We start from the raw sequence: 24,095 nt of genomic DNA on the forward strand, positions 1-24,095 counted from the left end.
TTAAAACAGGGGTATCACTACACTTACAAAGACTGGGCCCTAATGACATCATCAAGCCATGCCCATCCAATGGGATGGCTGAGAGCTGTCTGAGTTGGAAGGTTAAAAACTCAAAACACACACACACATAGACGCCTAATCACACTGTACACACACACACGTACACACACAAGGATGCAGAGAACTACACACACACACACACACACCGGATACACAACAGTTATGATGGGAGGAATACAATTTATGGAAATAGTATTGTTTGTATATTTTCATACATGCCTCACATAACAAACAGCAAGCCAGCAGTGAATCCAATTTTCTTTTTTAAAGTGTCACAACACAACCACAATCAAATGTAGCTAAACTATACTCTCTTTTAGTATATTCCTTTTTTTAGGAAGGAAAGGGCCACGATGACCTCTCCTCTTAGCCAGAAAGCAAAACCACAGCCTTCTGGTCCTGACAACCCTTCAACGCTCCTGGACCGGGGCTTTGATGTAGCTTTATCTCAGAACAAGAGTTGGACAGAGCAGAGCTCCAACCATTGTCTGATAAGAGGTCTAAAAACACACACACATGTTGTTCTTTCCCACAAAATCACATCGTCTCAAGGAAACTTGCTGCTACTGTAGGAAACTCCTGGGTAGATGAAAAAGCTCTCAGGTTACAATGTTACTCAATTTTCATCTCTTCATGGTTTAACTATTTCTAGCTGTTTTTGTAGGCTACACTTGAAGATTTTTGTCTGGTTAAAACCTCGCATTTTCTAACACAATTGTTCCTGCTGTTCTTTCTGGAAAACCTACTGGTTTAAATGTATTCTGTGTGCAGTCATCACATGGAACAACTTAGTCCTCATCTAAATATGGCCTTTCATCATGACCACCCACTGGTTCATGCACAAAGTTCTCTGACTGGAAGAGATGGGAATAGTGGCTGTAATACGTGTCATATTAGCTGCTACGTAGCACAGCAGTCAACAAGTGGGCTCACAGCTTCACGCTGTGCTGAAGTATCATGACGTTGAAACAGTGGCTGTGGTTTATGGAGGCCTGACTTTTATTCCAATGCTCAATGGCTTACTGCCAGTACACCCTAGACCCCGACAGCCCATGTCTCTCGGTGAACTATAGGCTTCTATTCAAGAATGTTGAAGACATCTTGATTAGTCAAGTCAGCACCATGTTAAGAAGATGTGGGTCCACTGGGCTAAATTAAGGCTGGGCGTGGTTCAGATAAGTGGCAAAAAATAACTTTTTAGTTATTATATGTAAGGATCTTTTGCATGAGGAGCTTATTTAGAGGAACATATTCTCGTAGGTGTTATGATTCTAGTTTGCATTCGAAGTTCTTTAAGAAGACACACTAATGAAGAAGAAAAGGGTAATCAAAAGCTAAACCGCTTATAAACATCGAAGATCTGTCACGCTTTGATATCAAAGCTAAAAAAGGCTAATGTTCTGTACAGAAAGTACACTTTAGTCAAACTTTTGGTTCACTGAATATAACCAGACCAAAAATGAGACTACAATAGCATCAGCATCTTGATTTAGGACGACAGAGACACATGGCACTTCTAATGTGTTGATGAATTGTAAAAGTGGGTGTTGACTGTGTGCACAGTATTACAAAGCATGCAGACAACTGCAGTCTGTGCGACTTGGTGCTAAGATGGTGTGCGGAGACTGGGGGTGGTTCTCTTTTACGATCTCTCGGGTGTGGGAGTTTTGGGGGAATTCAGAAAATGTTGTTTTCTCAATCTGTCAACGAATTATGCATAGACAACGCGACAAACGTGACAAATAGGAATTTACAATTTACAATGACTTAACGTTGGTTTATGAAAGTGAAAATCTCTTTGAGCACATCCATTCCTTGCTCCATGCATGGTTAGACTTCTGGAAATGAACCCAAAGCCTCGAGTTGACTTTTTGGAAACAAAAGAATGGCAGAAGGGGGTGAAGGAGTGAGAGAATGGGGGTGGGACTGGTCGGAGCAATTTAAAATATCAGCAACTCATTACTGAAGAAGAAAGAAAATGTCAAATGAGTTAAACTCATCTTCATGACTCTAGACAGAGAACTCTCACACAAATCGAAATAATCAGCTCATTGTTTTACAATAACAGAACAGTGATTACAGTAACCTCGTCATGCGTACGAGATGTGTGAATAGTTTTGATGGGTTGAAATAAAGTGTCCTTGTGTCTGTGTAGCCAATTTAGGATTAGACAACGAGGCTAAAATTGACAATTTTCACCCGTTTACAATTTCAAATGTATAGAAAAATGTTAAGCAGTGCGTCAAGATTGAAATTCGTGGGGGTTTTAGGATAGAAAAGTGTAGATTAGTTTAGACTGAGTAATACTATTTTGGGACAGGAGAAAGAGCGCTCTGCCACTTACCAAAACTATGGCAAATCTCTCCTCCAACTCCGTTTGGTCAGGCATAGGCACTTTGAGTGGCATTATATGATGCTTCATCTCCGACGACTGTCCATCAACACTCTCTATGTTTCCCATGTTGCAAATGATAACCAGATCCTCTTATGAAATCAAATAAAAGTCCAGGGATCTTCTTTCAAAGTTCCGCCGAAGATATCAGAAGTCTAATCCCTTTTACATCCAAACTGACTCAAGTTTTAATCCAAACACTCCCGATTCAAAAGTTCCACTAGGAATAATGACACCTCAAGGGTATCATAATGTATCATAACTGCTTTTAATGCGTTCGCTATTTGCTACAGTATATCAAATTGTACTCTAATTCCAACTTTCAAAGGTAACAAGTACTGTACAATTGCTTTCTGTTCCAAAGAATGGTCTCTGATTTACCCGGCCAATCCATTTCTTGCTGTGAATTCCTCTTTCAATAAAACAGCATAATCCCTTCAAATAGTTCGCCTACTAGGTTGCTGTGCTTTCTTGGCTACGGTGCGTTTCCATTCATTATTGTTGTGTGATCCAGATTACGGGCTCTTCGATGCTGCCTCCTCAGGGCAGGCTTTCTGCTGTTGTCCCACCCCTGTGATTCAAGAAAAAGACTCCCCATTGAGGCGAAGCCTTGTCCATCTCTCTTTCTCTCTCTCAACATCTGTTGAGATACTGCTGACAGGACTAGAGGGTAGTTAGCGCTTTATCGCAACCTGGTGGTAAGTCAATGACACATCACAACTTCAATGGGCCTATAGGTTTGGTATACCAAAAACAATGGTATAGGAATGACAGCGTCCTTGTACTTTTGTATTCAACTTTGATAGGGACTAAAAAGAAGGTAAGAGTAAAATTTGCTAACAAACAAGTGAATAAAACCACATTTCAATGAGACAATAGACACAGATTTTGAAAATGCAAACATTTACTCCATCAGTTTAAAGCAGATACATGATCAACTGCATACAAAGCACAGCAGTTTCACTCATTCTATCATTTGTAACTAACCCAAATTTTTAAGAGTTTTTCAAGCTTTAGCAGTGAAGTGACAGCAGAAACGCAGAGAAAATGTGTCCCATACCACATATTTTTTGTCTACATCTAAAGGTTTGGTTCATGGTTATCTTTTGTAAAAGTTGTTTGTAAGAAACAACCTGAAATATCACTTTATTGGCATTTTATGACAATAGCAGAACCAAGTTTGTTTTTAGCAGTAGTCTATTAGTACACACAAACACATTGCTGCCATGGAATGAGAATATTCATAATAAACTTTTAAAAATAAAACACAGTGATTTAGACTTTGCACAATAATCTTCTCACCACAACTGCAATTGGGTCTTGGTCATTATTACTAATATTAAACCTGAATCATAAACTCAACCTTTGAATTAATTTGTTTAAAACATAAAAAACACTTTCATTTGGAACACTAATCGTAAACATTCTACTTGTTTTCAGAAATTGTGCACAGCATAACATGAAGGCAAAAATACAAACACGTAATGGCAAAGTAACACAAAGGATGAATATTTTGTCATGAATACCACTAAGACATTATAAATATCAAAATATACAGCACAAGGCCTTTCGTGAGGGAAGATAATTACATTAAGACAATAAAGTGCATTTAAAACAAATGTTACAGTTGATACATCCGTATCGAATAACTATTCATCCAAATGATCCTATTCATATACAGTATCATATGGTGTAGGGTTCCTGCACAGTGCTCTGGTGACACCGATTCATTACACATAGAAAATGATTGTGATTATGAACACATTCAATTGATTTGCCACGGTCCGTGATATTATTGATATAATATGATAATTGTTTGAGGCTGGTGGTCTCTTTGCACAAAGCAGAATACAAATGATAACAACCCATGATAGAGAAGCGACAGTAACGTGCAACTTGCACTGAAGAACATGAGATCTGCCTTCTAGTTGGTCTAGTAGATCTCCTGGGTCAAGTTGTACCTGGAAGAGTCAGAAAGGCAATGGTTCATGTCCACTTGTATAAAATAACATCAGCACAACATTTTTGTAACTCCCCTTTGGCATGAAAAATGTGAGGTCCCATAATATTGAAAAAAAAGGTTGCATACATTGTGATTTTATTTTATGTCCACGTCTTAAGTTGATTTATTGAGGATAACTTTACCATTGGGTGACACCACTGTTGAGGTCTATCTGATCCAAATCTACCAGCACCTAAAGATGACAAAACAAATGTAGTTAGATTTTTACTCAAGGTGAATATCAAATGAGATTCCTTCTTCCAGAATTCTTTTCCCCCAGTGTTTAGGACCTTGCCAATGAGCTCCCTCTCTCTGCTCATGAAGGAGACACTGTTCTTCACAGACAGGTCCAGTCTTCTCTGGAGAGACTCCTCCAGTGAGAAGTCAAAGTCAAATCTGACAGCACAAAGAGGAAAGAGACATTACTAAAGAGTCGTCACTTGACTGAACTCCTATACAAGATCAATAGATGTTCTAGTAACCATCAACACACCCTCAATTAACCATCCTCCAACCCTAGAACTGATGTTAACCAGCATAAAACAGATAGAGAGATACCAGGCTCCCGTCTCATGTTGTTCTTGTGTCTCCACTGCTCTCACCTCTCGTTGAACTCAGGGTTGAGGTCTCTCTTCCTGATGGCGGTCTTCCTCTTGGTGGTCCTGTTCTTGTCCGGCAGGAGGATGAAGGACACGTAGGGGTCGGAGCCGTCCTTGGAACAAGCCGGCAGATCTCTGTAACAACACAGACAGGCACGCAGCACACATTACACTCCTAGCTAGCCACTGAACAGACAAGGCACTGTTCAACAAATATCCATGGGTAGCTGCATTATAGCCAATTGATGTGGTTGTAGCATAGCTAATACGTGGATAGGTCTAATGCAGCTTTGGCACCGTCTTGTGCTAAGCTTGTAGCCTTTTGGCACAGCTCCAATATAGCTTTATGCTAAGCTAATCAACACGTAGTGGGGAGTCCTGGTGGACTGACCTGCAGGAGTGAACAGTGACATACAGCCTGCTCTCCTCAATGGAATAGCCAATTGACAGCTTCACCTGGCCAGCTACGCCACCTCCTTCGCCTCCCCTGGAGAAGCAAACAATATGATGTTTCTAGATCCTGCCAAATTTCGCCAACAGCATTCGACGAATACAAATGTACAATATTGGACATGAACAAAAAGATCACCAGTCATTCCACATAACACATTCGCTACAATGTATCACAATGTGTCGTGATGATGGAGATGCTGGGAAAACAACGTGTGTGTGTGTGTCTCATTACGACGTGTCATGGTGATGCTATTTGAGAGGCATTCGAACATGACCTCCCATGGTACAGTAGAGACAAACACAGAGAGGACAACGGGGGCATTGATGCCGGGATGACTCACGCATGCGAGGGCGCTGCCCTGTGTCGGAGGTCGGGGTTGGCCTGATCCCGTCTGGGGATGTCGTCCCCCTCCTCGCCAGTCACTCCGGTGACATCATCGTCCCCGGGAACTTTGCGACACACCGCCAGCTGGGTGTCCAAGATCTGTGGGACAGATGCTGTTCAGTATTCAGAGTACGAGCAAACCAACAATGGACTACGTTACACAGTTTCATTATATTGAATAGACAATACAGTTGATCAAAGTCACATAATAAGAGGAGGTTCAACAGGGATGTAAGTCAACTGCACGGATACACACAGAGTAGGATCATCATGTGCTCAGAGTACATGACATGACATTCTGCACATGACATCATGGTCTTAAAGGTTTCAACAGAGATTTTCTTTTGTACAGCAACCCGTTTTCCACCGGTGGGTGTGGAGGTTACCTTGAGGGAGGCCCGCAGAAGTATCTGGCTCTCTGGCTGGGCTCCGTCCAGACTGAGCCAGCGGTCCAGCACCAGGTCCGGCTCTGCCAGAACCTCCCTGAGAGGCAGCACCACTGACCCCAGGGGCTGGCCCCAGCTGTGGGAGAGCTGCACACACACACACACACACACACACACACACACACACACACACACACAGAGAGACGAGCAAATGTGTGACACACATACACAAGCAATCATGAACACGTCAGCACACCCACACACATGGTTCCAAAATAGCCCAGACCAGAGTTGCTTTCATACTGTGCCCTGGACACCACTTCCTTCTTAGTGTCTAGTCACTGAATGAACCCACTGGAAGGCAAATAAATACCAGGCTACAACTGAGAGGATAATTAGCATGCTAATTGAAAGGCTGTCTGCAGTTAGAGCCAGTTAAAGAAAGGCAGAACAGAGTCAATGGGATGAGCATATCCACCGCACAACCATGAGGAACAAGTGCTGACAGTCTCTCTCACCTTGACGGTGAGGATTTCATCTCTGGGGTCACGAACCAGGAAGTGAAAGGCCTCATCCCAGCGGGGGGACATAGAACGCTCACACACCTGGGGACAGACAACACGCAAGCCTTCAGGTAACTGCACGTGAACTGTATTTCATTCAGTTTAAAGTTTAGTCTTAATCGATTTTTTATTATTATTCATAAAGATACCTACCTTGGTTCGGTATGAAATGCCCTTCAGAGCAATCTCTGCTCCAACTTTTGGCTCCTTTCCGCTCTTTTTCAACTGTAAATGAATAATAAATACGGATGTAACAATCATACTGGAAAAATGTTGATTTGGTTCTGGAATTTGAATGTCAAAATGGTGCCATACAGACTACAGTTCCGTATTGACACCACTGAGCTGTATGCAGGGTACTAGTGAGACCATTACTACAGACAGCCTAGAGGGGGCGCTGTGGTCTTACCGGCAGGCCGTGGGCTCTCTCCACGTAGAGGAACAGCACGGCAGCCGATGGCAACACTCTGTTCTGGTAAGACTGCTCGGACTGGAACTGTAGGACCTGGGGGTTTCAGAGAAGCAGAGCCAGATGTCACTGAGACACAGGGAACACAGACAGAGAGAGTGTGTGTGTGTATGTGTTTGTGTGTGTGTGTGTGTGTGTGTGTCAGTGAGCGAGGGACAGACAGGGAAAAGGAGCTACGGAAAGGAAAGATGACAGATACATAGAAAGAAAGCGAGAGATGCAGAGAGACAGAGCAGAGGGCCCAACCTGTTCCAGTCTGGGGAGGTCTGTGACTCTGGGCAGCCATTCCAGCACCAGGTGGACCCGTCCAGACTTCACATCGTTGAGGGTGAACCACTGAAACACACACATCCCAGGACACCCAAATACATGAATCTGTCAAAGCATTCACCGTGGGATTATATATGCGGATATAGCCGGCTGCAACATTACCTGGTCTGTGAATTGTGAGCCTATGACATCTCTGAGGTTAAGCTTGAACCTAAATACACACACAGGACAAAGTGCATTTTAGGAGCTAAGTCAATAACAGCATATATCTTGCACTGTGTCACAGTGTGTCTGTCCCCTCAGTCTGTCCCCACCTCACCTGCCCAGGAAGTCATCCTGGTCCAGGTCTTTGTCATACAGCTCAAACTGGACCTCCTGGCCGGGAAGCTGGGTCAGGATCACCTGGAGGAACCCAAGAGAGAGCCCATCACACTCCATGTTTAGAGGGGGATGAATTAAGGAGCCAGTGGATGACCCCATACCCGCTTCTAAGTCCAGCAAAATAACCCGACATGACTGGACACCACACAGTGTTTCCTCTAGGATTTTTTTTTGCAGTGGGGGCCCCTCCGCCAAAACAAAGTTCTAACCCTATATTTCGGAGCAGGTTAATGTCATAGTATAATAGCTAATGTAATATTGCACATATTTTCGTCCCATTTCCCCTAAAGCAATAAGGTTAGGCTACTTACATTCAGTCATTTAGCAGACGCTCTTATCCAGATACTTAAAGACACCTTCCACTCAAAGTATGTTCTAAATGGCATAAATGATGCTAATTAATAATTGACTAAAGTCTAGCCTATCAATTAAGGTACTCGGAAGCATGTACACTGTATGCTTCATTTGATATTGATAGGCATGCATTCTGTAGCAAATAAACCCACTATTTATTAATTACAACTACTTCAGCATAATAATTCACCTAATATACAAACGTGAGCAAAGCCAGCAATCGCTATCGAATCAACAGACATGTGCAATTTAGCTAGCAGGGGAACTATAGACTAATGAAATAACAGGCTTAAATGAACTGACAACATAGGTTATACGACTTACAGTTCTCAAGGACGCACACACGTGTCTGAGCTATTCTCCGACATGCACTCTGACCCCAATCACTGCTAATAGACGGCCTTTTGTACAGCCCTATTTCTGATACCGTGGCGGCAGAAATGTAGCTGTCGCGGGCCGCCACGCCAAAATCAACATAGAGGAAACACTGTGATCGATTGAAGTCAATCGGTGCATCCAATCATACTCATACTGTGTACAAAGAACATGAACACTCCTGCACTAGGATCTTCCTGGGAGAGTTCAAAAGGGCTCTGCTGGTACCTCGTACAGTTCGTTCCAGTAGGGGTTGAGGTTCTCCTTGATGGTGTGGCTGCGGAAGGCCACCCCCCCCACCCTGATCTTGACGTAGGGGTCACTCTTCCCCTTCACCATGCCCCCCATGAAGTTGTCCTTGGCTATCAGGTTGTGGGCCTCCACCAGATGGATGCGCAGCACTCCCTGTGGACACACACAGCTGTGACCCGCGCCGTCTGTGCGTGCGTGTGTTTGTATGTATGCATGTGCTGTATGTGCATGAGAGAGAGAGATATAACATTTCAACCTCTCACCTCAGTGCCAAAGTCAGAATCTGGGGTGGTGTGCTGGGGTGGTGTTGGTACAGGTTTAAGAGCCCCACTCACTCCACTAGGGGCCACCTCAGACGTGGTTCCCCCAGCTCCGTGTCCCGAGCCTGGGCTGGGGCAGTGAGGAGACACTGGGGTGGTGGGAGACATCTCCTCATTCAACCACAACACCTATGGAGCACAGGAGACCTTTAACTGCGGGCCCCCAAACGTCAGGTAGGGGAAAGACTAAGACAAGTAACTGAGCCGTGGTAGCCGTGCACTGCCGTGTGTGTCTGTGTCTGTGTGTGTGTGTGTGTGTGTGTGTGTGTGTGTGTAAGCCCACCCTGAGGATGGTGTTGATGTAGATACGGCTGGCGGGGCCAGAGTTGTTGAGCTGGAACCACTGGTCCATGGTGAGGTCGGGGCTGGTCAGCAGTCGGGCCAGAGGGATGGTCAGACTGCCCAGAGATAAGGCCCGGTCGTCATCCTTCACCTGGAGCGGAGGACAGGAGGGAGTGGGAGGAGAGGCCGTGGGGGGATCAGGCACCAGAACATCTCTGACAGCAGGAGGAGTGTTTGAACAGCTGTGTGTACCCAACGACTTTACACACACAGTCGTACACAGTAGAACACAGGTACATGGCGAGGGTGAAAAAGAACAAAGGGTTGCAACAGAGGTTATATTAACGATCTGTGAATAGGAGTTTCTACCGCAGGTGACGAAGAGAGTGTGTTGGTGTGTCAGGGCTCTGCACCTGAATGTCGATGTCCTGTCGGCTGGGGTCCTGGATGAAGAAGGTGAAGGCATCCTCCCACACAGGGTTGTTCGTACCGTAACTTGTCTTGGAAACAGAGACATGACAGAAACACGTTTTTACATATTTGTTTGCTTGTTTTCTTTAAGAAGACACACAGTAGCCTACTTCCCTGGGTCAAAGGTGAGCCCCGCCCCCTTCATGAACAGCTGACAATCACCTTGCTCTCGCGGGTTGTGTCCTGGATGGACAGCTGGACCATGGGACTCGGGTCCTTGTTGCCCTTCTTCATCTGAAACACAACCACACACACACACACACACACATGAGACACACTCTCACACAGAGTGTGGGTTCTGACGGGGTCTATGTCTCCACGGCACACTGTGGTACCCACAGGCAGGTCCTGGGCGCGGTCCAGGTAAACAGCCAAGATGGCTGCCGAGGGAGGATCTGCAGTTTTGCAGGAGACATTCCGGTTCCTCTGGATAACCTGAGCAAATACAGTGTGTTAGATAAGAGAAGGGGGGGAGGGGGAGATTAGAGTGTATATACCTATAGGATAATGTGTCATGTTCAGAGTGTGCACTGTAGTAGAGATTTCCAATAGCATATCATGTCATCAAATGTTACCATAAAAAAAATACAACGAGAATTGAAAGTGACGCATGTAGCAGCAAGACGCACCTCACTGAGTCTCTCAGCAGAGGGCAGCAGAGAGAGCCACTCCAGACGCAGGTGAACGCTGCCTGACGGCACATCCTTCAGATTGAACCACTGCCGACAAGGGGGCGGGATTACACACCCATCACTCATTTGGAGTCATCCAATGAAACGACCACAGCATGGGCTAGTTGTTGAGCCAAGTTGGCCAAGAACGGGGCGTCATGAGGAAGGCACGAGGGGTGAGATCACCCCTGACCTGCTGCTATATCACAGGATTAGAACTGGACACTTCTTATTCACACCACAGCAGATCCAAGCAAAGATCCTCACGGATGCACTGCTGTTGTGTTTACACTCATACAGGTGAACCTCCAGGTCGTGTAGATGTGTGGTGTGAGTTACTTACATCATCTACTACCCTCGCTCTCTTCACAATATCCAGATCAATCTTGACCCTGAGAAAAGGAAATAGAAGAAAAAAGAAAGAATTGAAAAAACTAAAAAGGAATAAGAAAGTACATCAGGCATCTGTAGTTTTGAACAAAATGAAGGCGTTAGTGGACGTTATCAAACGGCCGAGGGGGAAGGAGTGAAAATCACAGAGAGAGGGATGATGGATGGAGTGAGTCAGATGCTACCTCCCCAGGAAATCATCCTGGTCTGGGTCTTTGTCAAACACCTCCACTTCCAATTCCTGACCAGGCACTTCATGGACAATCACCTGACACACAGACACATAAACACAAACACACACACAATGTACAGACAACCACAAATGACACAACATAAGATAGACACAAATATAAACATAAGATCGACACAATGCAGATAGTCACAACAGGCAATACAAAAAGAATCTGTGTCAATATTTGCACGGTATCCTTTAGATCATATCTTTTGAAGAGGTCTGTGCTTAACCAAAGATCAGTTAACAATAATTAAACATTTACATTTAGCAGACGCTCTTATCCAGAGCGATTTACAGTCCAGGGACATTCCACCGAGGCAAGTAGGGTGATGTGCCTTGCCCAAGGACACAACGTCATTAGCGCGGCCGGGAATCGAACCAGCAACCTTCTGATTAATAGCCCAATTCCTACTTTATTACTTTTATACTGTTTGAAATGCTCTGAATATAATAAGCAATGTTTGATCAATACCCTGCTACATTATAAGCTCATGAGCACACAATATTACCAAAGTGTATAATACCATGCAACTTTGAACGAGGAAAATAGAAGGAACGTCAAGGCCATTTCTAGGAGCCCTATCTAAAGACCTAAACAAAAGCTATCTAGCATGCAGTGTCCTATTTCTGTGCGTGCGAAGGCTATGCTAATCATCTTGTCTCCTCCCATATTGTGATACCATTTAACTCCCTTGATTTCCTGTATTCATTGTCCAGTCTTCTGTCATACTCAACTTGAATTGATCAGACACATGCACCTTACATATGTGTGATAAATATGTTGATTTTGTCCTGAACTCAGCTGTTCATTCATTGACTTGGTACTTTCACAGCAATTGAGTACTATCTAATCCATCTTCCCTTTCTAAGCCCTGTGTCGTTGCTATGGAAGCACACAGATGATGGATAAGACTTTGTTCAGTGTATATCAGTTTATCATTCATCTCTCCACACCACAGCATCCTGGTTCTGCAGAGGCAGATAAGACATACTGCTGTGTCTTCCTCTCAATGTCCCAGTGACAACCTGCACAGCAGGTGAGGAGGCTGGTCTGACGACCAATAAATCCACAACACTTGGCATACCAAGGACGCAATCGATGCACGAGTAGAGCTTTTCTCATTTTCAAAGCCGGACTTTGAACTCAGCTTGCTTACGACCCCATGCAGTGCGTCCTTGGATGCTTTGTAAGGCACGTGAAGCAAAGCGTGCTGCACAAAAACCTACACGCAAAAAGCGTCAGGCTCAAAGAGGTTTCTCGTGTGAATGTCCTTGGGTGCGTCTACCGGAACGGAAAATGAAAGCGCGCTGTCGTATCGAGCGGTCTTTCCCTTCCTCCCGTCCACTCGTCTCCTCTCTTCTCTTCACCTCCCTTCTCCTCTCCTCTTCGCTCCTCTCCTCCCTTCTTCTCCCCTCCCTTCTCCCCTCCCCTTGCCTACCTCAAACATCTCCCTCCACTGGGGGTTCAGGTTGCTGTCTACGTGGTGCGAGGTGAAGGTCTGGGTCCCCACACGCAGCACGGCGTACGGGTCAGACTTGCCATCGATGAACCCCTTGATGACTGTGTCCTTAGCCATCAGGTCCTCTGCCTCCAACAGGTGAATGCGTACCACCCCCTAAAACACACACACACAAACACACACGCGAGGGTTAACACACGTTGCATTACATAGGCTGCCCAGGAGTCTTTTGTGTATTATTTAAACAGCGTGTAGCTACATTCTGTATTTGCTTAGATGGGAAGTCAGTGTGTTCATTGAATAAAGACCCGTTTTTTTTCTTTATTCAGAGCGATGGAGTCCTTAACACAGCACAGGGTATGTATTAAGCTGATGTGTTAAAGTCTGAACCTGTCTGAACCTGTCACTCTCCAGTTGCTTTGAGCGGGGTGCTATACGGTTACCCGCGGGAGAGGCGAGCGGAGCTGAGCAACGTGCAGGTCGGCCACCAGGGGGACAGTGAGTCGGTTGGGGAGCACCAGGAAGGCGGCTATTGCATCCATTATCATAGTGTCCGACATGGCACTGCAAGTGAATGCAAGGGTGGGTGTCGGGGACACACAGAGATGGGAGACACAAACAGAGAGACGAGGGACAGCTAGACCAGACAGAGAGACAGACCGTCTCTGGTACACTACTGCTGACAACACTGACATGCAGAAAAAATGATACTTTGGCTTTCAACAATTGGGGCAAAACAGAACCAGCACATGCACCCATTGTGAAAGGACTAGGTTTCGGTAAGAAATCATGTTTGCATATGTCCTTTCCAAGTGGAATACAATTAAATAAGTAAATGACAGTGCCTTGTCATTGAATGGATTGTCAGGAATCTTTGTTATGACGTTCAACGCTAAAAACACACTCTTGACAATAATTTAATTGTATTTTCAGTTCCAATATCTACTTTACACAAACACAAGCAGATACGTGAGTGCAATCTTTGTCCTACATAGCCTTTGGCACTGATCCCTAGTATCATACCTCCAAAACACCACGAGAGGAAGCTCAATGTTACTGAGGTCCTAAAGTCAATGGAGTTGTTCACTCACTTCAGTCCAGGGATGTCCAGCAAGTTGGTCAGCCCTGTCCAGTTGATATCCAGCTTCTGTGGATCCACAGGGGTCAAGGTGTCAGCAAACATCGGACAGAAAGCGACAGATGCATTGACCCAAACGTGGAGAATTTTTAAGAGATGTCATATTTTCTATTTTGAAAGGGCAGTGGGTTAACTAAAAGGAGCCATAAGGATGTGGCACTGACAGGCCTGCGGATGAAGAACATGGTGATGGCTCCAACCAGAGGAATGTCCCCAATCAGAGGCTCCAGGATCACACGCAGCTTCCCATGCAGCTGTGGAGGGGACGGGGGAGAGAGACCGTTTGTCAGGGGGGAGAGAGAGAGAGAAAGAGTGTCTGTGTGCATGTGAGAGAGAAAGAGAGTGTTTTGTGTCATACAAAGACACAGACAGAGAAAGACAGAGTGTGTGTGTGTGACAGAGAGAGAGAGAGAGAGAGAGAGAGAGAGAGAGAGAGAGAGAGAGAGAGAGAGAGAGAGAGAGAGAGAGAGAGAGAGAGAGAGAGAGAGAGAGAGAGAGAGAGAGAGAGAGAGAGAGAGAGAGAGAGAAAGAGAAAGGGAGAGATATTTGGGTTTGGCCTCAGGAGACATAAATCACAAGACCAAAACACAAAACTTCTCCCACTCTATGTTATCCCTGGGGAGAGTACCTGAATTCCTTTAACTCCGGCTTTGCAGAAGTACTTTTTGATTTCCACGTCGATTTCCACATCACCTGCATAGCTGCAGAAAAACGGTAGAATTGTTTTTTGTGTTCCACATTAGTGTTGATCAGTGTGTGTGTGTGTGTGTGTGTGTGTGTGTGTGTGTGTGTGTGTGTGTGTGTGTGCGTGTCCTACCTCACATAGAGATCCAGCAGCACCTGCTTCTTGTCGTGCTCAGTGTGGGCCTTCACCCCCACCACCTTCATGGCCTGGGAAACAGCACAGCTGCACTTAGTACAGGCAGAGACACATATAATACACTGGACTGTGTGGCTGCTGGCTACGTTTTGGGTCCAAATGTTTCACTATGTTCTTCTCCAATGTTTGGAGTTGAAGCCAAATACACCATTTTAGACTTGGACAGTATCATTGAGTGATAACAGATAATAGACGAACAAGTATGAATTCATTGACAGTGTGTACAGTATTGAGTAGATGTGTTGTAAACGTGTGGCACCTTGTCTCCCAGGTTGATCTTAGTGAAGCTGAGGGTCTGGAGGTGGGTGTTGGAGGCCCTGATGGCAGGAGCAATGGTGCCCACCAGCAGCTTCTCCAGGTACTGGCCCACGAAGGGCCAGGCCTGCTGCAGGATCTGGAGGACAGAGGAACTGAAGTTTCATCATGTCTTATGGGATGTGTGGAGCAACAACACAGAGAGGGTTGGGTGAATATGACTAAGTAGGACCTTCGACACAGATTGATGTCAAATATGGAATGAGTCAGTTGCTGGACAAGGGGGTGCATACTGAGGGACAAGTCTGTCAGAAGGGGAAACCATAAAAAAGAAGAAAAGGTTCTGAAATTGTAGTCTATATCTAGAAATGACTCATGAGTTACCCAATCAGGGAAGCCATGCACTTCCTGTGAGCAGATAAATGTTCAGAGCAGATCTGCAGATACAACTCAAGGAAACCAGAAGCACAGCTGGCTTTCAAGTCGAGATGGTATTCATATGCACACCAATGAAAGAATAAAATATATTTAAAGAAGCAGAATAATATCTACAGAAACAAAATAAATGCTAAGATTGTTCATCCTTAATAATTAAATAGGAATGGCAATCAGAAACATTGGCTTTACAGAATAACAGAACACCATTTGCGAAAGATTTTATTTGAAAATGTTAAGAAATTGAAATGTTCAACCCGATTCTGCCATGGCTGTTTACAATATGCGATATGAAAGAACTGTAATGTGCCACTCTGCATCGCTGTGTGACGTCTAATACTGTGGTGTGAGACAGTGTGTGTGTGTGTGTGTGTGTGTGTGATTCTGACCTTGGTCTGTAAAGGTCAGGAGGTAGGAGATACTCTAGAGAGGCATTTTATCCTTCTAGAAGTGTCTGTATAAGGTCACCTTAAACACCCTATATTCATTCAATGAATCAACTTTTGACAGCAAAAATGGATCAACGTCTGGATTGACGTCGATGGTGTGGTTAGTATAGCCACAACCGCTACTTTGCAGTTGTTTTTCTATTCAAGGTCAGTTCCATCCTACTAAGTATTATGGCTAGCGGGAAGATGTGTTTTTCACTTTGGCCATACTGGTGGTTCTCTGAAAGTGGATGAGGAAGTCAGGCCTGTGGCAAGCAGAATCAGGAGGTTGAGTGTGTGCAGTCTGATCACGCGTGGCTCAGTCAGGCAGCCAGGAGGAGGGGACTCCAGGAGGAAGATGAGCCCAGCGGATCACCACCCTACAATCTGGGCTTTGTGTCGAACTTCATTACATTTCTTATCCACTCTGAAGGTCGCCTTGTTTATTGATATTCATATTGCTGGCTCGCCGTTGGTGAGCTTCAGTGAGCATGGGAGACACCGTGTGTGTGTGTGTGTGTTCTGGGATCTCAGAAACCCTCACTCTCTCCCAGACTCTTAATTACAACAGAAGAGGCTGTACTAATGGAACAGATGGAGCGAAGCCAGAACACATCTATACCCACACCACTAACAAACACACAGTCACTTTTATGACACACGCATCCATATCCCCACACACACACAAACACACACACAGTTACAAGTACACGAGCACAGAGACAAAACCATACATATCAACAGGTAGTCAATGAGATGTGTTAGTGTGTGTGTCCTAGGTGTGTATATACCTTGTTCAGCCACTCAACCTTTTCCACATCTGGGAAGTTAACCTGCAGAGAGAGAGTGGTTGGTCAGAACGAACTTAGACGCATGGCAGGGAAGTGTGACGTAGGACTTCAACTTGAAATGAGACAGTGACTAGCCACTTCTACATCAGAGAATGTGTGTCTATGTGTTCTATGTTTGCGATATCCTGTACCCCACCCGCTGATATTGTTGTTGTCCAAGAGGGTATGTGTTAAAATGATCAAAATCATGATAAAATCCTTCTTTTCTCTACAGTTTTAATATTGCACGGTTGGTCCCATCTTATTCAGAAAAGTATTTTTGAGTCATTAAGCATTTGGTGTCCATTTTGGTCAGCACTCAAAGGCCTGATTTTCTTCCGTTGCAGGTGGTTCAGAGGCAGGAAATGGCTGATCTAAGACAACACTCCTCATAGCTGACAGCACAGAACCAAATGCACCAAAAGAATATGCACAATACTGCTTTGTAGACGTGTAGATAGTCTCAGGAAAATGCCCTATAGCTGCTGTTGTCTCTGTTTTTAATGCTGTGTCCAACTCCATATGGCAGTTTGGCTGTGCTCTGTCATTCCTTGCAGTGATATTGCGAGAGTTTAGACTTTCTGTCCCCGGACACAGCACATGTCCAAATATAGCCAGCAAATTCTGATTAGAGAGAAGAATGTGTGGGAGGGCAGGGAAGAAGGAAAACATCATGTCAGTGCAGTATTATTTCAGATGATGGGGGATGTGGTGGTTTCCCTATCCTGCAGGGAGGTGGGAAGTCAAAATGTCCTCATCTTAAGCCTAATTCAAATTTTTTCAGTTGTAAGTATTTTCGGTAAAACCTAGGCCCTATACACCAACTAGAAAACTGTGATGTCAGTCTAACAACACTTCTCTCCCACACATTATTTCTCACCAGCAAACTCCATCTGTCTTTATCTTTAAGTAGGTACTTATCCTATACCTACTTTTGTAATAGGCTACTTAGGTTTGTTACTGCATCGCTGTAAATGTGGTTTACTATTAAGTTGGGCTACTTACCCATGGGGGCAAATCCCGATTGCTCCGGAAAACCTTTGCTGTGGTAAATTCCCTCTCGTTGTCCAACACGTACATGGCCGACTTGAGCCGCATCACTTTGGCGTCCCGACTGTGTCTCCATCCCATGTAGACCATGAGACCGAAGACAACTATGCTGATACTGAACCCGAAGTATCCAGCCAAGTATACTGGCAGAAGCGTACCTAGGCATTTTGCGAAGGACCACCAGACTGAGACAGCACGTTCCTCCGGTGGATTGGAAGGTAGCGAGTCCTCGGCTACAGCTGCGTTTGCATCCCCAAATCCCATGGTCCCACTCGGCCCTGCATCCCTAGATGGCATCGTAAAATCTTTTTCTATTTTTTCCAACTACCTCTGCAGTTCCGTGTAGGCTACTGCGTTTAGATGCTGCCCGTGCAATTCAGCCTACAATGGCATAATACTTTTATCATTCATATGGATGAATGCCTACCTTTATCCTAAATGTATCCTACAATGTATTTACATTACATCGGCCTCAGTGCCACTGGGCACGGAATATCTCCAGAGTTTCAAGAGCTCACTGCCACCGCGCTGGCAGCAACAGAACCAAAGGCTTCTATGGGCGTGCTTGATCTTGGTTGAAGCCCTCCTTCACACGAAATACAGTAAAAAAAAAAAAAAACATTCAACTGTGTTCTGAGAATCTGCTATGGTCACAAACCACAGCGGGCGGGGCGAAGAGATCTGCCATTTACTCCGACCGCGTTGCCTGCTGATTAGATAAATACCGTCTATGTTAACGAACAACAGTAGAAAAATAACGTATTAAACGACCTAAAATTATCAATCAAAAGGTTATGTGACATAACAGGCAACATGTAGCCTAGTAAACACACGGTCTGGCAGTCGACAGTTTGCCTTCCGTTATTTTTGCGCACCTGCGTAGCCTAATCATTTGCCAGTGCCAAGCAAGTGTTGGGTGGCCTAGAGCGATTCATCATAGGGCATCAACTATCACTGACGGACCGATTTATAAGAAAAACATAAAATAGCAAAAATAGCCTTCACGCCACTCAGGAAAGCGATCAAGTGTTTGCACATCACCACGTGACAGGTTAATTCCCTTGTTTGACTGAACAGTAAATAAACCAGCAGGATATGCGAGCTGTCATTCTGTCCAACAAGTAGACGCATCCTTCTGTATTACCCATTTACCCAATCTCAAAATATGGGTTTCCGGATCACACCCTCTTTGTTTATTCATGCATTCTAAATGCGGAATAGGGGAGGTACCTTTAAACCACATAGCAACCAGTGTGGTTAAGTAAACTCAGTTGCAGTGATACCGCTATGCAAGAGCCAAGACGTGCTTTAGTACCCCTGCAGTGCGGCTTTAGTGAAACATGAAGGTGCTATGCAGTACATACGTTCACCCATCTGCCAGTCTACATTTAACTGTCAAGAGGGTTCACTCATTGGGGAGAGTACGTGTGATTCACTGTCAAGTGTAATTTAACAGCTGTGCCACCGAGGTCACAAGCTATAGCCCGAAACAAAAATGCGTCCTATAGCAGCATTAGAGTTGTACAATTTCCTCACACCAGTCAAAATTGACCGTTTTAGTTGGCTATGGTTATTAAGGCAAGCATCACAACTTCTCTACGGATCCAGTGGATAGGTAATTCAAGTCGATTTGCAACCGGTCATCATGTGACACCTCACTTAAAATAGCAACGTGCCGAAATGTAGGCCTACGCACACTTTCAAATGCATGCTCCAAAATACCAACACATACCATTTTTTTAAACCAAAAACTTTATTGGGAAAGTATAAACAAAGGTATTGGAGTTGGGAGAGTTGAGGTTGGAAAACGTCCAAGGAAAGTCATTGTCCAGGTAGTCTTTTAAAAAAAGCCAATCTGAAGCCTCTGGGTTGGTAGGTCAAGGCTCAGGTCTTGGGAGCACACCAATGGTTCGGGTGGCATCTGGTCTGCGGACGCTGTACTCAGACAATCCTTTGGACTGCGGCTGTGGTTCTGAAGTCAGGTCACAGCCTGGGATGAAGGCAGTTTACTTGGACCTCTGCCTCATCTTCCGCCTTTTGCGCTTCAGTCTACACGAATAAAGAATCGCAAACGGACATTAAATTACATATTATACAGAAATTAATTACAGCTATATTCTTTAAACAACGCTTGAGGCTTACCTGCGCATACGCTTCTTTCTCCACTGAAAACGGGGGGGGGGGGGGGGGGGGGGGGGTTTAAGGCAGATGGAGCAATTTAATGGAAAGCTACACTTAAGGCCAAAAATACGCCGAATTCAACTAGCTAACTTCACATTTAAGTCCCTTAATTGAGTAACTTGGCCATCTGCGCACCATAAACCATGTTGATTCTACACAAGCTTTAAAACACGATGGTTGCTAGCTAAAATTAGGCTAGCTGAAATAGCGTGTCAATCTTAACAGAATATATCAAGATTCAGGAGCAGTTTAACTTACCTTAGCTCTCATATCGAAGAGGGAATGTCTGAAATTAGAAAGGGGAACGTTAACACATATTTGGATGGCTTGAAATTAAAAAGGATAATTCAGATGCCTTGTTTAAAATCTGAGGGCTGTTTGAGTACAGCTTTTCACTACCTTCGAAAGATGGCACCGTCTCCAGGAAGACCGTCATTACCCGGCGACTCAGGATTTATACCTTTTGGAATGCGTCATCATTGTTGGACTGTTACGTAAGTCAATGTCGCAGGGGAAGTAGTTACCCGTCCCATGCATAGATTATAATATATTTATTTTATTGAAGTAGACATTGTACAGCAATATATGGCAAGGGATACAACATCATCTTCACTAAGAGTGTTTCTTCATAATAAGTGTGTATCTTACTTACTTTATATATTATTTTACTATTTTACACCCTTTAGATCCTGAATGGACTCCCTGTATCTTGTATCTCGTATATTTTCTATTTTCTATATTTTAATTTAATTTTATTTGTTACTCTGTGCTGTACTGTACCCTGCTGCTTTTGCAAACTGCAATTTCCCCACTGATAAAAAAGAAAGAATTATCTTATCTTATTTTCTATGATAGTATATAAAATAGGCATACAGGCACAAAGTGTTACAGGTGAAGAATCTGTAACTACAGTCTCTGACTCTGTCAAGATAAACTTAGCCTACCATCATATTTTATTGATGTCTTTCAATATAACTCATAATTTTCCAAGTGAGATACAACAAACCTGTAGGCCTACATTCACACATCTTCTTGAGAAGTAAGAGCGTTCTCAACCAGCACACTCCTGTCACACTGTTCCTCTTTAATTAATGACATCTTAGAATCACAAACAGGCAGAATCAGAAGCTATAGTGATGTACATATTACTCTTCCCTCACATTTGTCATGGTAATGAAAAAAAGTGATAGAGCTCCACCCCCTAACCACAGGAAACGGTAGAGAATAAACCATCATGGCAAAACAGAAAGTAAACCTCCTCTTCAGAAGACGTTACAAAACAGGAATTCGAAGTAAAGAAAATGGCTTCAAAACGTTTTCTCTTGGAAGACAATCTTTCCTGTTCTGTGTGCTGCGACGTCTTTAAAGATCCTGTCCTCCTTGGGTGTAGCCACAGCTTCTGTAAAAGCTGTCTTCTGGTATTCTGGCAACAGAAGGGATCCCAGGAGTGCCCAGTGTGTAGGGGGAAGTCTTCAACAGAGAATCCACCATGTAACCGGGTGTTGAAGGACCTGTGTGAGGCCTTCCTACAGGAGAGAGCAAGGTCTGATGTGCTCTGCAGTCTGCACAGTGAGAAACTCAAACTCTTCTGTCAGGAGGACAAGCAGCCCATCTGCCTGGTGTGTCAGACTTCTAAAAAACATAAAGGGCACGACTGCTGCCCCATAGAGGAAGCTGCTGTGGATCATCGGGTAAGTCAAGTATACATCCCACATTAAAGCCACGTAAGCTACTAGCTTCATGGGTAGTTACATGAATGTTGTTCACACATGGTAAATTGTTGAGACAACCACCAGTGTTAAACGGTTGTTGTATTATACAGTTCAGGCACATTTCACATCATGACATCTGTCTCACACAGTTTTTCTCTGTTTGTTGCATTCTGTCACTCCAGGAGGAACTCAAGACTGCACTGTCACCCTTAGAGAAGAAACTTGAAGTCTTTAATAAGGTTAAAGTGATCTGTGATCAAACATCAGGGCACATTAAGGTACAGTTGTAATGTCTTCCACTGATGCAGAGTGACAATACATGAACAATCATGTGGAATTTACACATATTGACTTCTACCTTATCTCTAGAACCAGGCCCAGCAGACAGAGATGCAGATTAAGAAGGAGTTTGAGAAGCTTCATCAGTTTCTACATGATGAAGAGAAGGTCAGGATAGCTGCACTGAGGGAGGAGGAGGAGCTGAAGAGTCAGTTGATGAGGGAGAAGATTGAGGAGATGAGTAGATACTTTCAATCCCTCTCAGAGACCATCAGAGCCATAGAGGAGGAACTGAAAACTGATGACATCTCATTCCTGCAGGTGAAGACTACATACCCTAATAATTATACAACCATAATTATACAACTAAAACAATATCAAATCAACTATATTTTGTCAAATAATATAGTTTGACAATTCTATAATGTATGTGTCTCTTCTACACTGGTTCCTGCTGTAGAGCTTTATGGATAGCATGAACATGTGAGTATCAACATTACTTATATACATGCAGTCTTTTAAACTAATCAGCCCCACACTAGCACTGCCATCTGAATGTTCTTCCAGAGCCAAGGTCACACTGCCAGATCCAGAGATGGTTTCAGGAGCACTGATAGACGTGGCAAAACATCTGACCAACCTGCCATTCAGAGTCTGGAAGAAGATGAAGGAGATGGTTCAATACAGTGAGTCACATTGTGTAGAGATAATGTTGTTGTACTGACATCTAGTGGAAACATTATGTACTTGAATGCTTGTCTAAGGATTAAGGCCGAATCCCAATTCTCTGTCTTTGTGATACAGCATCATTTTCAGAAAGCATGTCATCATACTAATACTTGAGGACCACATCATCCAGTATCAGAGAGTTTCTACAAGAACTTAGTGCGAGTAGACTGTGTATCAATTCTCACCTCCACTGCAAAGATTTGATGGTTTTTAAAACCACATTCTTAAATTAATGTGTTAATTATACCTTCAGGAAGACACAAACCACCATTTAACCTTATTTCAAGGGGTACCTGGTTGAGAGAATGTCAGAATTATTGATTATATAAATATATTATTCATGTTCTAAGTTTCCAAGCTTGCTTGTCTTTAAATATTCTGACCCTGGCTGCTAAACTATAATAGATGGGTGCACATAAAGACACACACATGCATTCGTGCCCATACACCCATGTGTATGTTCTCAGCATCAGATGCATGTGTTTCTATTGTTGTCTATGCAGCTCCAGTGACTCTGGACCCCAACACTGCCCACCAAGGTCTAATCCTCTCTGAGGATCTGACCAGTGTGGCATACAGTGACAAGACACAGCAGCTTCCTGACAACCCAGAGAGAGTGCAGACATATCCTGTTGTTCTGGGCTCTGAAGGCTTTGACTCAGGGACACACAGCTGGGATGTTGAGGTTGGTGAGAGTACACAGTGGATTCTGGGTGTGGCTAAAGAGTCTGTACAGAGAAAGGAAGACCTTGGATTTTGGGAAGGATCCTGGAATGTTTGGTATTGTGAAAATATATATAACATGCGTACTCCACTAGAGTCATGGACTGCCTTCACAGTGAAGCAGAGACCACAGAAGATCAGGGTACAGCTTGACTGGGATGGAGGGAAGCTGTCATTCACTGACCCTGATACTGACACACACCTGCACACCTTCACAGACACCTTCACTGAGAGAGTATTTCCACACATTTATAATTATGACAAAGACCATTCTCTGAAAGTGTTGCCAGTAAATGTGTCTGTAAATACAGGCTCTGTCTAAACATGCTATAAATAATGTCCTTCACTATTAAGCAGCACACTTCTGCTACAAATACACCTTCCCCTCATGAATTCATGAAATAATACAAGGGATGGACAATGGACAATGGAATCATCGTGTCCTTGGTTAAGGCACTTCACTCTACTTGCCTTGGGGGAATGTTGTACTTACTGTAAGTCGCTCTGGATAAGAGCATCTGCTAAATGACTAAATGGCTACAGGGTTTTCTTTTCTGTTTAGAATCTTGTTTCAATAAACATAGTCTTGCTAAACAGCTCCTGATATTTGTATTTATTTAGCAACATTCATCCAAAGCTACACTGGTCTCTGATCTAACCTCTGAGTGGATAGGTGAAAGCATGT

At 44.0% G+C, this 24,095-nt stretch overlaps 3 protein-coding genes and 1 long non-coding RNA gene across 10 annotated transcripts in view; 1 reads left to right on the plus strand and 3 right to left on the minus strand.

Annotated features, from left to right (window-relative positions):
• Positions 1-3,051, minus strand: part of fmnl3 (formin-like 3) — a 25,662-nt gene extending 22,611 nt beyond the window's left edge. For all 6 annotated transcript variants that reach the window (XM_047040667.1, XM_047040664.1, XM_047040666.1 and 3 more), the window contains exon 1: positions 2,405-3,051. In XM_047040667.1, the coding sequence (XP_046896623.1) occupies positions 2,405-2,521 (117 nt within the window). In that variant the 5' untranslated portion in view covers positions 2,522-3,051. The remainder of the gene's footprint in view (positions 1-2,404) is intronic.
• A 287-nt stretch (positions 3,052-3,338) lies between these two features.
• Positions 3,339-18,832, minus strand: esyt1a (extended synaptotagmin-like protein 1a). Its single transcript, XM_047040661.1, has 31 exons — positions 17,742-18,832; positions 16,698-16,739; positions 15,048-15,182; positions 14,726-14,799; positions 14,537-14,609; positions 14,073-14,162; positions 13,862-13,917; positions 13,214-13,334; positions 12,750-12,926; positions 11,261-11,343; positions 11,029-11,077; positions 10,644-10,733; positions 10,354-10,449; positions 10,177-10,248; positions 9,957-10,043; positions 9,545-9,694; positions 9,205-9,390; positions 8,918-9,094; positions 7,899-7,981; positions 7,742-7,790; positions 7,556-7,645; positions 7,250-7,345; positions 6,994-7,065; positions 6,796-6,882; positions 6,278-6,424; positions 5,848-5,990; positions 5,445-5,540; positions 5,057-5,188; positions 4,745-4,850; positions 4,598-4,647; positions 3,339-4,413 (listed from the first exon to the last, which is right to left on the minus strand). Exons 1-31 carry the CDS (start codon positions 18,081-18,083, stop codon positions 4,386-4,388), a joined length of 3,279 nt encoding a protein of 1,092 aa, XP_046896617.1. The 5' UTR covers positions 18,084-18,832; the 3' UTR covers positions 3,339-4,385.
• Positions 18,833-19,520: 688 nt separating this feature from the next.
• LOC124481069 lies at positions 19,521-20,426 on the minus strand. Its single transcript, XR_006957608.1, has 4 exons — positions 20,367-20,426; positions 20,226-20,253; positions 19,929-19,951; positions 19,521-19,835 (listed from the first exon to the last, which is right to left on the minus strand). It is a non-coding gene; the product is annotated as an uncharacterized LOC124481069 (long non-coding RNA).
• A 58-nt stretch (positions 20,427-20,484) lies between these two features.
• On the plus strand, positions 20,485-24,004 carry LOC124481003 (E3 ubiquitin-protein ligase TRIM39-like). Of its 2 annotated transcripts, XM_047040735.1 has the most exons (6): positions 20,607-21,658; positions 21,862-21,957; positions 22,049-22,279; positions 22,419-22,441; positions 22,526-22,644; positions 23,191-24,004. In XM_047040735.1, the coding sequence occupies exons 1-6, from the start codon at positions 21,269-21,271 to the stop codon at positions 23,730-23,732; spliced, it is 1,401 nt and encodes a 466-aa protein (XP_046896691.1). In that variant the 5' UTR covers positions 20,607-21,268; the 3' UTR covers positions 23,733-24,004. The 2 variants fall into 2 exon arrangements, with proteins under 2 accessions (XP_046896692.1, XP_046896691.1); XM_047040736.1 differs by lacking the exon at positions 22,419-22,441 and having other exon boundaries at positions 20,485-21,658; positions 22,473-22,644.
• Positions 24,005-24,095: the final 91 nt, after the last annotated feature.

Source organism: Hypomesus transpacificus, chromosome 18, assembly GCF_021917145.1.
Source record: "Hypomesus transpacificus isolate Combined female chromosome 18, fHypTra1, whole genome shotgun sequence".
Lineage (NCBI taxonomy): Eukaryota > Metazoa > Chordata > Actinopteri > Osmeriformes > Osmeridae > Hypomesus > Hypomesus transpacificus.

Bases quoted from the DNA above. Each gene is read 5' to 3' on its own strand.
- esyt1a (XM_047040661.1), bottom strand. From the start codon at position 18,083: ATGCCATCTAGGGATGCAGGGCCGAGTGGGACCATGGGATTTGGGGAT. The intron at 10,450-10,643 runs GTGCGTCTTGCT...GTATTTGCTCAG, and splicing joins CTGCTGAGAGACTCAGTGAG to GTTATCCAGAGGAACCGGAA. The intron at 7,346-7,555 runs GTTGGGCCCTCT...TGAAACCCCCAG, and splicing joins ACCTCCCCAGACTGGAACAG to GTCCTACAGTTCCAGTCCGA.
- LOC124481003 (XM_047040736.1), top strand. From the start codon at position 21,269: ATGGCTTCAAAACGTTTTCTCTTGGAAGACAATCTTTCCTGTTCTGTG. The intron at 21,659-21,861 runs GTAAGTCAAGTA...CTGTCACTCCAG, and splicing joins AAGCTGCTGTGGATCATCGG to GAGGAACTCAAGACTGCACT. The intron at 21,958-22,048 runs GTACAGTTGTAA...CCTTATCTCTAG, and splicing joins AAACATCAGGGCACATTAAG to AACCAGGCCCAGCAGACAGA.